Source organism: Vicia villosa, linkage group LG1 (assembly GCF_029867415.1).
Source record: "Vicia villosa cultivar HV-30 ecotype Madison, WI linkage group LG1, Vvil1.0, whole genome shotgun sequence".
Classification (NCBI taxonomy): Eukaryota; Viridiplantae; Streptophyta; class Magnoliopsida; order Fabales; family Fabaceae; genus Vicia; species Vicia villosa.
The window spans coordinates 27,757,994-27,775,301 of NC_081180.1; the positions used below are offsets into that span (position 1 = coordinate 27,757,994).

The following is a 17,308-nucleotide window of genomic DNA, read 5'->3' on the forward strand; positions in this document are numbered from 1 at the left end:
TATTAGAATAAAATCCAGCTACATACATAAATAACAGTAACAGTGAATCACACAAACAAAACTGTCAATTTGTTACCATTCAAACATATGATTCAGAAGAACCTCATCTACTTAAACACTTCACTGCAAAGACTATACATACATAGCCATTGTTACATTATGAGTTATGATCTAGTTCATTATAAATATCAAGAAAATAGTGAAGGGGAATATTTCATAACCTCATTCTTCTTGTTTGTGTCATCTTCTCAAGCTTGCTTGTTATCACCATCACTTGGGAGTGAAAGCAGAGAATCTATATACATAGTCATTTTGCATATAAGATCGTATTTAGGATAAGAATGTTGCTCTAGAAATTGTCCATTTTTATCATACTTCACCAATCTATCGCGTTCACCTGCCCCAATAATATCACCACTTTTTGTACAGCACAATGGAGAAAAGGCCACATTTGGGCAAACAGTGAGATCAACGGGAAGAACAAGAGTCCAAGAGGAGTTCACTTTGTATTCTTTCATCACCCATATTTCAACTGTATCATCAGTATCATTCATAGTATATAAGCTGAGATGTTCTCCATATACCCACAAACCCCCACATTGCAAAGGATCATGTGGCAAAGGCATATATGAAAGTTTCTTTTCCATTAAATCAAATGCAACAATAACATCAGTTTGTAAATCATAACGATAAGCCATCCAATGAATAGCTCCCTTATAGAGCAAACCACCTTTGGGCTCAATCTCGGAGCTATAAGGGAAGTGAGGACCCTTAACTTCTTTCCATGTATTAGCTTTCAATGAGAAGTACTCCAAGTGTAATGTAGGATCATCCGAATAATGATAGGACATTAAAACAACCAAGTAATCTTCGGTTGAATGGTCGTACCCAAAACCATAGAAATATTCATTGTCTAAATTGGAATCAACATTGGAACCAAAAGGAGATAAAGGTATTTGTTTGTGAACTCCAGTGGTTGGATTCCATATATAGATGTTTAAGGAACTGCATATAAGTATGAAACCTCTACATGACCCTTTAACTTCAAAATCTGTAAAGTCCTCTAGAAACATATAATCAAGGCTGAGTGAAACAGAAGCGCTGTCATAGCCAACCGATGCTTCAAAATCGATGGATAGAGATTCATGAGTTTTATATGATATTAATAGAATTCTACGATTAGGTGTTGTAGAGTTAAGTTGAAAATGTGAATTAGCAAAGTGAGGATCATGAGAGATGAGAGAAAACCATAACTTACAAACAGACTTGAAACGTAAAAGAGACTTTACCGGCAACCTCAGTAAGATTTCGATAATCAATTCATGAGGCAGAAACATTTTCTTAGATAAATGTTGTTTGCAAGTTTTCTTCCCAACTTCTGTATTGTCCTTTTACTGAGTTGCAGACAATGCCTCTAGGTTAGAGATGACGGATTAGAGTAATTGGGCTCCAACGCAAGAGCCCAGTTATATTTTACTAATATAGGCCCAATTTCTTTTCCATTGTTCTTCCTAATCTCTTACTTTCTAAAACATTCTAAAAATCATATTTGTAAGACTTTCCACAATACTAATTAATTGACAATAAGAATCATGATTCATAAAATTAAGGTTGAGTGAAATAGAAGCAGAATCATCCTCGTGGGATGGTTCAAAATCTGTAGATTAAGCTTCATGAGCTGAAGGTGATATAAACAGAATTTTATGATTGTGTGTTGCGGCTGTAAGTTTAAAATGTGAATTTGCAAAGTGAAGATCACATGAGGTTTTTTTCCCTTAGCTTTATGACTATTGGGTAAGATTTCAATGTCTGATGAAATAATTTTTTATTATAAAAAACTCATGCATTACTTAACCCAAATTTTTATTAAATGTAAATATTCAATCCAAAAATTAAATATAAATGAATTGTAATGATGCAATTAATTTTTTTAAGGCAACAAATTGAAATTTTTTTAAAATTTCTAAAAAAAATGTATTTGATATATGCAGAGAAAACAATGCCACTACCTAATATTAGTTTTTGTAAAATATAGTTTATGCAGAGGATGCAACAATGCCACCAGTGGCGGAGTCAGAAATTTTAAGAAATCTAGGAAAAAAATTTCATCTTGTTTTTACTAATTTTACACCTTGTTTCTACTAATTTTGCCATTGATTTTGTCAAAAAAATTTGTCCTTGATTTTTTTCAAAAATTTCACACTCTACTTTTACAAATTTCCCTTAATATAGTGATTCATGGGATGTAGCTCCGCCCATGAATCACTACAAGAAAAGCTTGAATTTGCCAGGGGCAAAACACCTAACAAAAAAATAATGTTGTTTGGGGTAAAGTCCCTCGCAACGTGCAATTCAGGAAAACAGAAAGAATAAAAATATAGCTTGGGGTAACCCCTCGAAAAGAAGAAAGAGGGAAAATTTGAATTTTGAAAAAAAACATTTTTCGAGGGGCAACCCCAGGCAATTGGAAATGGCGCTTAAAAGTCAAATCAGAGATAGGTTTTTGACAGAGTTTTGCGAGGGGAAACCCCTCCCAATAAACCACTAGGATATTAGCGAGGGGCTGCCCCACGCAAATTTACCAACTCCTGCTCTTGCAGACTGCGCGTGCAGTTTGTGTTCCCCATGCTGCATTTTAACGAGGGGGTGCCCCACGCAACATTTGACCGTTTTATTAGCGAGGGGATGGCCCTCAGAAATTTCGAGACCATTAATTCGCGCACCAAACTCCACCGCTTAAGCATAATATTTATCTCTTCTTCTTCCCTTCACATACTCTCATTCCCAACCAGAAAAATCCTTCTTCTTCTTTTGTGTTATCTTTCTCCTAAAAAATGATCTTTCTTCTTCTTCCTCTCAACCATACTCTTTTTCAGGTGAATAAATTTAATTATTTTGTCATATGATAATTTTATTTTTAGAGTTAATTTGTAATCTAAATTTTACTTTTATTTCCTGTTTTTCATGTATCAACTGGTTTATTTAAAGGGAACAAGATTTTGGAATTAAAAGCTTCAAGAAATACAACAATTTGTTCATCAATTCCAGGTACACATTAATAAACTTTTTATATATTTTGTGTATGTATTTAAAAGGAGCAGTAGATATATTTGGTGTTTATAAATTTGATTTTGTGTTTTTTTTGTTTGTATAATAATATAAACTATTATTTAAAAAAAATCAAAATAATTATTAGATATTTATATATTATTAACTGTATAACGTGTGTGTGTATATATATATATATATATATATATATATATATATATATATATATATATATATATATATATATATATATATATATATATATATATATATATATATATATATATATATAAATTTATCGTGTTTATGTTAGAGATTTATTGTGTTAATTTTAAAGAGTGTATACTTATGTGTGTTTATGTTAGAGATTAAATTATTTTTTTAAGTAACTATAAAGATTGTATATTTATTAATTTCAAAAAATGATATTTTTATATTTTAGAAAAAAGATGTATTTTTATATACTGTAAAAACATTTATTTATATAAAACAATTTTTTTATATTACTTAATCAAAACAAGAAACAAGTATATAATTTATAGTTTATATAAAACAGTTTATTTAATGCTTAAAACAATATTTTATATTTTAATGTTAAAAAAAATTAAAAGCAGTATATAAAAATAGTATGTTTTAAAAAAGAGTATATAAAAATATCATATATATTTTGAATATTTAAAGTAATATGTAAAAAACAGTGTATAAAAACAAACTATGTGTTTTTAAAACTTAAAATAGAATATTTATTTTGTATAGTTTATAGTATATATATAAAAAATTAAATAAAAATAAAATGTTTAAAAAAATAATATCGGTGGTGGATTCGAAGGAACTAGTGGATATGGAGGAGTTGTTGAAGAAGAGGAACAAGATGAAGAGAATAATTAAATTTGAATATTTAAGTTTATTTTAATTTGTATAGAACAATTTGTGTTAACAACTATTTTGAACTTATTTTTAAGTATTATTGTAATTTTGTATGGAGTTTTATTTTTACTATATTTGCTTAAATATTAATTATTTATATTAATTTTGTTTTAATTTAAATTATATATATATATATATATTAATTTAATTTAAATTATATTATAATTTTATTTTTATTTTTATTATTAGGTATGATTTTATAAATTATATTATTTTTCAAATGGAAAACAATTTGCCATGGGTTTATCCCGATGCAACGTGAAAAGTACTGCATTTTGCGAGGGGCTTTTCCCCAAGCAAAATATCTGATGCATTCTGCCCCCTTCTGACTGCTAGCTGGTGCCTACGTCTGCATGTTGCAGAGAACAAAGTTGGTATTACATTTAGCGAGGGGATATGCCCCTGGCAATTTAGCGAAGTGTGTCACCCCTCGGTAATTAATTTGCGATCTCCTGTTTTGCTAGGGGAGCTGTCCCCTCGCAAATTTTGTATTTGTGAGGAGTTCTTGTCTCTAGTGAGAGGTTTAGCCCCTGGAAAATTTGATTTATTCTTGTAGTGAATGCCACTACCTCATATTAGTGTTGCACACTTCTGCTATCTTTACTCTAGTGTTTATCAGTTGGACCTGTCACCAAAGCCCATAAGTTTCCCCACTTTCTCGTAAATCCAATGATACGGAAATTTTACTTTGTACCCATACATTTATTCTCATACCCATATATTTTATGTAAAATGTCAATTTTACCGTGTATTTAAATTTATTTTTTATTATTTATTTTTTTTTAATTTTTATTCTACATATCGGAAGACTTTGTAAAAGATTTCTAGTAGTCATTTTTTTTACATTTTTCAAGTTTTATTTTGTGTTTGGAAGACTTTGCAAAAGAGTTTTGGTAGTCATTTTTAACTTTTATTTTGCATACGGGAAGACTTTGAAAAAGAGTTCCGATAGTCAATTTTTTAATTTGTTTACCGGAAGACTTTGCAATAGAGTTTCGGTAGTCAATTTTAACTTTTATTTTGCATACCGGAAGACTTTGACAAAGAGTTTCGGAATAAAAAATAATTTTGCAAGAAAAATGAAAATTTCGACGAATTAACTATTTTTTCATACCGGAACACTTTTAAAGGGGTAACAAGTTAATTTCTCTTTTGAATAAATAGTGTAAGAGGCATTTTGGAAATAACGTAAAATGGGGGGTGGCAAATATAAAAAAGCGATAACAAGTTAATTTCTCTTAAATTTGTGACAATCACAATTCGTAAGCCCTCTCCAAAGCTTTTGAAGTTTGAGAGTAACAAGATCAACGATTTTTCACAAGACTTCAATCAACGATTTCCAAAGAAATTTTATGTCGCGTCATAGGATGCAAGAATTCATAGTAACCATGGGATAAGATCCATGCATATTTCAACAGTATGTTATTATCAAACTAAGCCTACTTTGCTTTGAACTAAAAAAGACGAGGTTTGTAAGTGGCTCAATCTCTGAGTTCCTCAAAATTGATTCCACTGTATTGTCAAGTCTTGGCGTTTTTATTTTTGAATTTTATCTGTATGTTAATGGTCATCTTGAAACCAATAAGGTAGAGGATTCATTGACAAAGAAACAAATATGATTCATGCTGGTAGGAGGTTGACTGTCTTTGATTTTTGGTGAACATCAAATGAATGACGCTTGGTTAACATCAAATTATGCAGGTAGGATAGAAAGAATTGATGGCCTCATGTAATGGCATTATTGAGTCTTGTTTTCATTGAGCTAGTCACAGTGTGTTAGGAAGCTACTTTAGAACTCTAACAACTCAAAAAAATCTAAGAGAAATAAAAGAGACAAATAAAATAAACTAAGAAAATTAAAGACTTTTCATTTCATTTGATATCCCAAAATGTGTCAAAGACACTACATTATATAATATCTCAAATGGATACTCAAACAAATCTAAACAATAAAAGCCAAATAAATAACTGTGAGATTTTGGATCGAACTCTAGTATGGCCGAAGGATAGCTTCTTGGTTCGACAGGGTTAAACATGAAGTCGAAGGTTGTTCACATGCTTGTGTCGAAGATGCTAGGGTTGTTAGCATGTTAAATTAGGTTTTAGTGTTTAAACCCTAATTTGTTAAGTTAGCTTGTTTATTAAGTTGACTTGTGTAATGGGCCTTGTGGAAAAAGCCCATTAGTTAGTATGTTAGGTTTTATTATAAATAGCATACTAGTCTCTCATCATTGCTAAGCTGCAAATCCTAATTTAGGGTGAGAGAGGTTATTTGTTATTCTTGTAAACTTGTAATCTTGTTTTAAGAGAAAGTGAAAGAATAGCAGTTATAACCAATTCTTGTGTTCTTATTCTCTTCCCTAATTCCCTATTATACTTTGTTATTGGTATCGTTTTTCACAACAAATTGGTGCGGTGAGCGTGGAGAAGATGCCGTCAACAAAGTATGAGATTGAAAAGTTCACCGGAGTGAATGATTTCGGTCTGTGGCGCTTGAAGATGAAAGCCCTACTGGTTCAGCAGGGTTGTTTGGAAGCGTTGAAGGGAGAGGCAGCCATGAATGCTGCATTAACGGCAGCGGAGAAGACGACTATGATTGAGAAGGCACACAGCGCAATTTTGTTGAGCCTTGGTGATAAGGTTCTCAGGCAGGTATCAAAGGAGACGACGACATCAGGGTTATGGGTGAAACTTGAAAGTTTGTATATGACCAAATCGCTGGTAAATCGACTCTACCTGAAGCAAGCTTTGTATTCATTCAAGATGATTGAAGACAAAGTATTGGCTGAGCAGTTGGATATGTTCAACAAGCTGATTCTTGATCTTGAAAATATTGATGTGAAGATCGATGATGAAGATCAAGCGCTGTTACTATTGTGTTCTTTGCCTCGATCACATGCTCACTTCAAAGAAACTCTCTTGTATGGAAGGGAGTCCCTGACGTTTGAAGAAGTTCAATCAGCCTTGTACTCTAAGGACTTGAATGAACGAAAGGAGCATAAACCTTCGACTGTTGGCGAAGGTTTGGCCGTTAAAGGAAAACTCTTACGAAAGGATGGTAAGTTCGACAAGAAGAAAGGCAAAAGCCAGTCGAAGACTTACAGTGGCGAAGCATCTGGCATTCGATGCTACCATTGTAAGAAGGAGGGTCACACAAGAAAGGTGTGCCCTGAACGCTTGAAATATCATGGAGGTAAGGATAATGGCAACGCTGCCATTGTTCAAGATGATTTCGAATCATCTGATGTTCTTGTGGTTTCAAGCAGTGACTCTAAGAAGGAGTGGATTATGGATTCAGGTTGCACTTGGCACATGACTCCAAACAAAGACTTGTTCGAGGAATTATGTGATCAAGATGGTGGATCAGTATTGCTGGGAAACAACAAGGCTTGCAAGATTGCAGGTGTTGGATCTGTGAGATTCAAGCTCCATGATGAGTCAATAAGGTTGTTGACTGAAGTCAGGTATGTTCCTGATTTGAAGAGAAATCTGCTTTCTCTTGGTGAATTCGACAAGAAAGGATGTGTTTTCCAAGGAGAGAAAAGTATCCTAAGAGTCATGAAGGGTTCGAAGGAAGTCTTGAGAGGCGTGAAGAAACAAGGCTTGTATACCCTTGAGGCTGAAGTTGTAAGTGGTTCGACAAATGTTGCATCCACGAAACCTTTGTCGAAAACAGAAATCTGGCACATGAGATTGGGCCATGTCAGTGAAAGGGGTCTGGTCGAATTAGGGAAACAAAATCTGCTTGGTGGAGACAAAGTCGAAAAGCTGAAGTTTTGTGAACCCTGTGTACTTGGAAAATCTTGCAGAGTGAAGTTCAACAAAGGAAAACAAAGAACACATGGATCCCTTGATTACATCCATGCTGATCTTTGGGGGCCTGCAGGGTGTCCATCACATTCAGGAGCAAGGTATTTTCTATCCATAGTAGATGATTATTCCAGAAAATTATGGGTATTCATCCAGAAGACTAAGGATGAAACTTTTGAGAATTTCAAAAGTTGGAAGACTCTGGTTGAAAATCAGACTGACAGAAAGGTCAAGAGGTTGAGAACCGACAATGGCCTTGAATTTTGCAATGAGGCATTCGACAGTTTTTGTGCTGCCTCTGGTATTGCAAGGCATAGAACTACTGCAGGTACTCCACAGCAAAATGGTTTGGCTGAAAGGTTTAATCGAACTATTTTGGAGAGAGTCAGATGCATGTTGACTAGTGCGGGGTTAACAAAGGTGTTCTGGGCTGAGGCTGTTTCGACAGCAACATATCTGATAAACAGATGTCCTTCGACAGCGTTAGATATGAAGACACCTGAAGAAGTTTGGTCGGGACATCCACCAGATCTCGACAAACTGAGAGTATTTGGCTGCGTAGCCTATGCTCACATTAGACAAGACAAGGTCGAACCTAGAGCTCTGAAATGCATGTTCATGGGATACCCTGAAGGAGTCAAAGCTTATAGGCTATGGTGCCTAGAGCCAGGTCACAGGAGGTGTATCACCAGTCGAGATGTAGTTTTCAATGAAGCTGAAATGGCTTTTAAGAAAACTGATGATGTTGGTCGAAGTACAGAAACATCTGACGAAGAGCTGGAACAGGTAGAGATTCCTGTTGAGGTGGAGCATGTTGATGCTGAATTGCATATCCCAGATGAAGTCGAAGAAGAAGCAGAAGATGCTGAAGTTGAGGAAACTGACGATGACTACCTATTGTCGAGAGATAGGTCGAGAAGAGTCATCAAGCCACCTCAGAGACTTGGATATGCAGATCTTATAGCTTATGCCTTAATCTCTGCAAGTGAGGTTCTAGACGAAGAACCTAGAGACTATAAGGAAGTTATGAGGAGTCGAAATAAGACTGAATGGCTGAAGGCCATGGATGATGAGATGAAATCTCTTCATGATAATCATACTTGGGAACTGATCAAGAAACCTGTTGGGGCAAGGTTAGTCAGCTGTAAATGGATTTTCAAAGTTAAGGAAGGAATTGAAGGAGTGACGTCGAAAAGATACAAGGCAAGGTTAGTTGCAAGGGGTTTCACTCAGAAAGAAGGTGTCGACTTCAATGATGTGTTTTCTCCTGTTGTGAAGCATAGGTCCATTCGAATGTTGCTTGCCATGGTGGCACAGTTCGATCTTGAACTGGAACAGATGGATGTGAAGACTGCGTTCTTGTATGGTGATTTAGATGAAACGATCCTGATGAGGCAACCTGAAGGGTATGTCGAAAAGGGGAAGGAAGATTATGTGTGCAAGTTAAAGAGATCTTTGTATGGGCTGAAACAATCTCCTCGACAGTGGAATAGGAGATTCGACAAGTTCATGGCACGCATAAGTTTCATTAGAAGTCAGTTCGACCACTGTGTTTACTTCAGATTTCGACCTGGTAATTCATTTGTTATTTTGTTGCTTTATGTGGATGATATTCTCATAGCAAGCAACAGTGTCGAAGATGTGATGAGGGTAAAGGCTGAACTCAATAAGGAGTTCGATATGAAGGATCTGGGAGCTGCTTCCAGGATTCTTGGAATTGACATTCGAAGAGATAGAAAGAAGTCGAAGTTATGCCTATCTCAAGAGGCATATCTACGGAAGATTCTTGAAAAGTTTGGTATGTCGAATTTGAAGCCAGTTGTGACTCCAACAAACCCTCAATTCAAGCTGAGTATTGATCAGTGTCCCAGTACTGATGTGGAAAGAGCCTATATGAATAGCATCCCATATGCTAATATAGTTGGTTCTTTGATGTATGCTATGGTTTGTACTAGACCCGACATAGCATACGCAGTAAGTCTTGTAAGCAGGTACATGGCGAATCCTGGAAAGGCTCACTGGCAAGCATTGAAGTGGATTTTAAGGTACATAAATGGGTCTCTGAATAGAGTCCTAATTTATGGTGGAGCCTTGGGTGAAGATGGTAAAGCAGTAATCGAAGGATATGTCGACTCTGATTATGCAGGTTGTATGGATTCCAAGAAATCTATTTCTGGATATGTTTTCACTATGTTTGGCACAGCAATTAGTTGGAAAGCAACACTTCAGAAGGTTGTTGCTCTATCAACCACTGAAGCGGAGTACATTGCATTAACTGAAGTTGTGAAAGAAGCATTGTGGCTTGAAGGTTTTGCGAAGGAGCTGAAACTTCAAGGTCGAGGTATCACTGTTAAATGTGATAGTCAAAGTGCAATACACCTGTCGAAGAATTCAGCCTATCATGAGCGAACTAAGCACATTGATGTGAGGATGCATTTCGTCAGAGGAGTAATCGAGCGTGGAGAAGTCCAAGTGCTGAAGGTTTCGACTGAAGACAATGCTGCTGATATGATCACCAAAACATTGCCGAGTTGCAAGTTTTTCCACTGTATGCAGTTGATAAAGCTGCATGAAGAAAGCTAGTTTGTTCCCTTGATGTTGTAGAGTTAGATCCAAGGTGGAGATTTGTGAGATTTTGGATCGAACTCTAGTATGGCCGAAGGGTAGCTTCTTGGTTCGACAGGGTTAAGCATGAAGTCGAAGGTTGTTCACATGCTTGTGTCGAAGATGCTAGGGTTGTTAGCATGTTAAATTAGGTTTTAGTGTTTAAACCCTAATTTGTTAAGTTAGCTTGTTTATTAAGTTGACTTGTGTAATGGGCCTTGTGGAAAAAGCCCATTAGTTAGTATGTTAGGTTTTATTATAAATAGCATACTAGTCTCTCATCATTGCTAAGCTGCAAATCCTAATTTAGGGTGAGAGAGGTTATTTGTTATTCTTGTAAACTTGTAATCTTGTTTTAAGAGAAAGTGAAAGAATAGCAGTTATAACCAATTCTTGTGTTCTTATTCTCTTCCCTAATTCCCTATTATACTTTGTTATTGGTATCGTTTTTCACAACAATAACAATATGAAAAGCCCAATTAAATCCAACTAATAATATTAACTCTCTATCACAGTTTCTATACAACAAGTAGACAATACTATAACATAGATTTTATACTAGTTTTAAAAGATTCCATCCCGCAGTAGTATTTCTTGCTGATATAAGACTCAGCAGACTTAAGTAGAGAAAAGGACCAGCCCTGAGTACTACAAAAAAGCATGCTAATGCAATCTACTATCTATCTAGCTATCATGCTAATGCAATCTACTATCTATCTAGCTACTACAAAAAAGCATGCTAATTACCCTTCTCACTGAAAAACATTACACTACAAATTAGACAAAATAGTAACTAACAAAATCACCCAACCACTTTTCTATTGTCCAATGAAAATCAACTTTTTTGCCAAGTGTCAATTGCATATTTATGATTCAACTTTTTCTCCCAAACACACATTTTCTCTCTCTTACTTAAAATTTCAAATTTCTTTTACATTTCATTTTCCCACACTTTCTTACTTTCATTTTAACTTTTCTTAATTTATTTATTATCACAAAAAATATTAATAATCTATTTTTAAATTTTAATCTTACTAAAAATTTCAAATTTCTTTCACATTTCATTTTTCCATACTTTCTTACTTTCATTTTAATTTTTCTACATTTATTTATTATCACAAAAAATATTTATAATCGATCATTTAATTATTATCCCCAAAAATATTTAATTATTTCACGGGTCACTATTAACTCAATATTTAATTATTTTAATCGATCATTACACATGTTCTCTATCTTAATTAAAATTTCAAATTTCTCTCACATTTTTTTCACACTTTCTTACTTTCATTTTAATTTTTTTCTCTATTTATTTATTATCTCATGGGTCACTATCAACATAATGTCTATTTTATTTTAATCAATCATTGTCTTTATTTGTGAGATAATATCTTTATTTTTATTTTTTTCTCCATCTCACGATTTTTCATTATTATTTAATACAATTAAATTTTCATGATTATTGTTTATTTTACATTTGTATTTAAATATATTTTATATCGCATCAAATAATTTTTTTTTTATTTTACGGGTCATTATCAACATAATAGCTATTTTATTTTAATCAACAATTACTATTAATTGAGAGATAATTTTTATTTTTAAATGTTAATATTTCATTTTTATTATCTCCATCTTATAGTATCTTTTTTTATATGATTATTTAATATAATTGAATTTATATGATCATTTTTCATTTATAATTAAACCATTCATTTTAAATTTATACATATCTAATTAAATTTTATACAATATTAAATAAATTTACCCGTGCTTCGGCACGGGTATCTTACTAGTATTTATTTATAAGAAACAAGCCTTCCATGCACTTTAAAGTTTTTATTTTTGAGTTATTAGATTTGTGAAATGCTTTAAAGAAATTCCATGAACACAATATATATTCCTGACCTGCCTATTTAGATAATGTTTGCTTTCATTTCATGATCACATCTCTTCCTTGATAAAAACAAACACGTCAAGTTACTTCTCATATAAAATCATTTTTGTTTGTGAAACTACTTTTGAACCAAACAAGGTAGACATAATTTGAACATCAAGGTAAGAGAAACTAGTCTTGAATCCAACAATGGCAAAAACAATAGGCTAGTAATTGAGAGTAACAGAGAAAGGGCAAGACCTCAGTTTTCCTTCACAGTCGCATATAGTATATAACTGCTTTAAGAAGTTACCACAAAAAACATTATAACTCAATGCAATTACACATACATAACAATGAAACACAAGCTTTCAACATTTTCAACAAAGCTATTACAAATCTTTGACCAATAAATATCCCATGAAATTTTACATCAGCTCAAGTAGCATACTGGCTCATCATACCACTCTCCGAAACCTTATTGATTGCAGCAGTCCAATAGTTCATAATATAAGATATAATGTATTACCTCATTCTTCTTGTTTGTGTCGTCTTCTTAAGCTTGCTCATGACCACAAGGGAGTGAAAGTAGAGACTCTGTATACACAGCAACTTGCGATTGACATGGATAGTTACAATATGAACGATGCTCTAGCAACTGTCCTTTGTCGTCATACTTCACCAATCCACTACCACCATTTGTTCCAATAGTTTCGCCCCTTTTTGTACAACATATCGGAGAAAAGTACTGAGTGGAAATGGCATCAATAGATAGAACAAGAATCTTAGTCCAAGACAAATGCACCGTGTATTCTTTCATAATCCATATTTCAACTTTATCATCTTCCATAGCCCACAGACTAAGAAATTCTCCAAATACCCACAAATCACAATCTATAGGTTCGTGGTAAAAACATCTGGAAAATCTATCTCTAAAAGTTTTGTTTCCACTAAATGAAAGGCAACAATAACATCCATGGATGAATCATGACGAAAAGTCAACCAATGAATAGCCCCGTTAAAGAGCAGCTTCAGGAGCATTCATAGAAACATAGTGAGTATAGTTCAGCAATCCGGGACACTCAATTTCTTTCCATGAATTAGTTCTCAATGAGAAAAACTCCAAATTTGATGAAATATTAGCTAAGGTTTTACTTTTATCATGTGAGAATGAAACCACCAAGTAATCTGTTGACGAATCATATCCAAAACCATATACTAAAGAGGAATATTTGGAATCCAAGTTGGAATCAATAGGGGACAAAGGTATTTGTTTGTGAACTCCGGTGGATGGATTCCATATATAAATAATTGTAAAACAGTGTAAAATCTATAGAATCATTAAGGTTGAGTGAAGCAGAAGCAGAATCATCATGAAGAGATGCTTCTAAATCTATAGAATGAGATTCATGGGGCGAAGTTGATATGAACATAATTTTATGATTGTGTGTTGCGGCTATGAGTTGAAAATGTGAATTTGCAAAGTGGGAATCATGAGAGATAAGAGAGAACCATAACTTACAAACGCACTTGAAACACATGAGAGATTTCACTGGTAACCTTAGCAGGATTTGGATGATCAATTCATGAGGCATATGCATGATTCTCTTCATTTTGTTTCTATTGATTTAGTTCATGAAGCACAAACATGATTTAAATTTTTAATCCTTCTTCTGTAATCTTCACAAATTTCTTCATGGGGTGCGATAGTATCACTCAATCCTTTGACCGAACATTGCAATTTGTATATAACAACAGAAAAGAAAATCTATAAAACTAGAGAGATAGTGATGGATAGATCTGATATTGTTTAAAAACTAATTTGATATACTTTATAGGTTAAACTAATAATTAATTTAAAGAAACATTATTTTGATATGAGGTGATTTTTTTTTAAATGACTAAGAGCTAATGTTTTAGAAACCAGTTTAGAAATTAAATTGGTGAGACATCCAATAAATATTTGGTGAATCTTGAGGCCCTTGACCATATCAACGAGCCTAAGAGGCCATCAGACAAGCCCCTTCCTTTACCCCTTCAGGATGTCTACAAGATTGGAGGAATTGGAACTGTGACTGTGGGACATGTTGAGACTGGTGTCATCAAACCTGGAACGGTGGTGACTTTTGCTCCAACCGGACTACAAACTGAGGTCAAGTCTGTGGAGATGCACCACGAAGCTCTCACTAAGGCTCTTCCCGGTGACAATGTTGGATCAATGTTAAGAATGTCGTTGTTAAGGATCTCATGCATGGTTTTGTTGCCTCAAACTCAAAGGATGACCCAGCCAAGGACGCTGCTCAACAATATTAACCGTAATAACTGGCTTATCAAGATTTTTGCATTTCTCGCTTTTCACATACTCCACAAACATGCCAATAAAATCGTGCCTAGCATCAACTTGATCCCTTTTCTACCTTTTACCGGATATAAAAATAATATAAAGTGTTCACTGCAATTATTTTGATACACAGTGCTAACTCCATGTCAACGCAATAAACCTGCTAACACTTTCGAAAAAATAGGAAATTCGAAAAAATAAGTGACACGATGTCTCTTCCACTCCACAACCTCCAACACAATTTATATCATCTCTACTTAACTCAGTTGCCAAGCAAAGATCGCCACCACCTTTGACAATATGAATTTATTCCACATCTTAATGTTTAACACCTCGTTCCCAAGCATCGTTAGCAGACAAAAACAAATAGGTTACTAATATATCCAATAATATACAAAATTCCTCAATAGAGATACATACACTTAATGATGTAGACAGAAACCAAATTCACAAACTGCAAAAAAGTAATGAATTTCCATCCCAACTAGTTTCAGCTTCAATATGACATAGCTAAAACAAACCGTTAGTCAGCTGATATACAAAGTCCTCGATCAAAGCATTTCATGAAATTGAGACAAGGTTCATTCTCAGTTGTGATAACAATAGACTTGTGTATGGAGTAATTTGGAGGAGTAGCACGTGTGGAGTTTAGTGGTGGTTGACAAAGTGTAGTTTAATTTGAATTTGGTTCAATCAAGAACAGGAACCTAATTGCATTCTTCTTAGGAAAAGCTTTTAGATGACTGATAGCAATGTAGTTGACAGGTTTACTTCACTCCAATCCACTTTTGGAGTTTGATCTTGCCTGTCAAGGTTGGTGATCAATGTAAAACATAAATTGTCTTCGGTTTACTCTTTTAGGCTAAAAAGGAAAAATAGGAATCTATTTCGTTGACAGTAGTATTCTGGCGGTGTTTATTACTTTTATGTTTTCCTTTTTTCCACCCACTTTGTTGAAAAGCATAAGTTGTGGTTAACTTCCTTTTGATTCCAATTTTGTTGACAAAAATTGGTTTCTTTCTCTTCATTGTTCTTAAAGGGTATAAAACAGCGTAATACTAGTTTTTTCCTACAAAAAATAGATCTATGTTTTCTGAAAATCTTTGAAACTCAAAATTACCCCCTTTTGATGGTCGGATGCAGGCGTATAAGACCAGATAGATATGTTAGCATGAATCAGTTCAAGCCTCTTAATTAGAGATCAAAGTTCAATTTTGCTAAAACTTTGATGGAAATATTAGATCCATCTGTGGAAGTGAGTAAGCTCTTTGAAATGAGCACATTAAAGATGCCAACAGGAAGGAAACTACAAATTTTGTGTCATTGACTGGATATGAAAATTCATAAAAGTTCATGAAATAATGCAACTCTGTCAACTTATCCACGCGTCTAGGTAGCATTGTACCACTAACGATTTCTTACGAGCAACATAAGGATCAAGTAAATTTTGATGATAAATATTACTGTTAAAAGGAATATAATAGGGAGCCTCATGAAGCAACGAACATCCCTTTGGTGGGAAAACGAATCTCTTTTGTTCCTCTTCCTTAGTCAAACCAAAAGAACAAGGAAGCAAGAATTGCCACTTTTGATACAAACAATGACAAAGAAGCAAGCTATTGTAGTTGATCAATCTCACATAAAAATTATGTGTCTTGTTGATGCTGGTACTATTATTATTAGTGTTATTATAATTAGTTGATAAACATTTTATTATTTTTAAACATAAAACATAAGAATAAGAATTGCAGGAAAAAGAGAAGAAGACAAAGACATAGGAACCTTACCTGTGAACTAAGTTTTGAAGGTCCAAGAATATCATCTGTGCTTGAAACAAGACAAGAAGGTACCAGTGAATATCAATAGCATCAATTGGTCGTAATACGATGTACGAACTTCAGCTTGCCTATCACCTTGAACAGAGGCCCCTGCTGCCACTTTCTCACTGTTATGTCGCCGAATCCTTACCAAAATGGAAAGCTGAGGAGGAGGATGAGATCTCCCTAGTTCTAATGGTTTGGACTTGAGTAGACAGGAAAAAAGTCTATTTCGTAACCTAATAATCGTTCTTTGAAGAAATTGCATTCTGTGATGGTGACGGGTGATTTGTTTCAAAAAAATCCATACATTATATCATATTGAAAATGAAATAGTGTTATCCAATTCTCTTATAATCTAAACAATTTTTAAATTCTAATATTCTCTCATACTTATTGCAGCTTATAAGAAAATACAACGTGATCTTTGATGATTGGTAACAACATATGAATATTGTGAGAAATAAAAAACAAGTAACAATTGTTATGATTTTGCGTGCTGCACTGCGGCTGAAGCAATTATCAACAAAAAAAATAGATATAAAAGAACAGTTTTATCGGTTCAAGATATTTACAATCACCTGTTAAAAGACTAGGAAGATAAAAACAGACACCCTAATATATTGTCTTTTTTTTATCTTTCTCATCTTTTAGCAGGTGATTGTAAATATCTTGTACTGACAAAACAAAAAAGTTCTTTTATATTTTTTTTTTTGATAATTGCTTCAGCCCTAGCACGCAAAAGCATAACAATTGCTTACCTGTTTTTGATTTCACAACATTTAATGTTGTTTCCAATCATCATAGATATTTGATTTCACCCACTTCCAATACACCATTTTGAACATGCTTAACAATATTAACCGTAGCAATCGGTTTATCAAA

General features: G+C 33.8%; 1 protein-coding gene and 1 pseudogene across 1 annotated transcript; both read right to left on the reverse strand.

The window, feature by feature from the left end:
• LOC131603489 (F-box/kelch-repeat protein At3g06240-like) lies at positions 1-1,379 on the reverse strand. Its single transcript, XM_058875807.1, has one exon. The coding sequence runs from the start codon at positions 1,335-1,337 to the stop codon at positions 249-251; it is 1,089 nt and encodes a 362-aa protein (XP_058731790.1). The 5' UTR covers positions 1,338-1,379; the 3' UTR covers positions 1-248.
• Positions 1,380-12,131: 10,752 nt separating this feature from the next.
• LOC131632428 (F-box/kelch-repeat protein At3g06240-like) lies at positions 12,132-16,999 on the reverse strand (annotated as a pseudogene).
• Between the last annotated feature and the right edge of the window lie 309 nt (positions 17,000-17,308).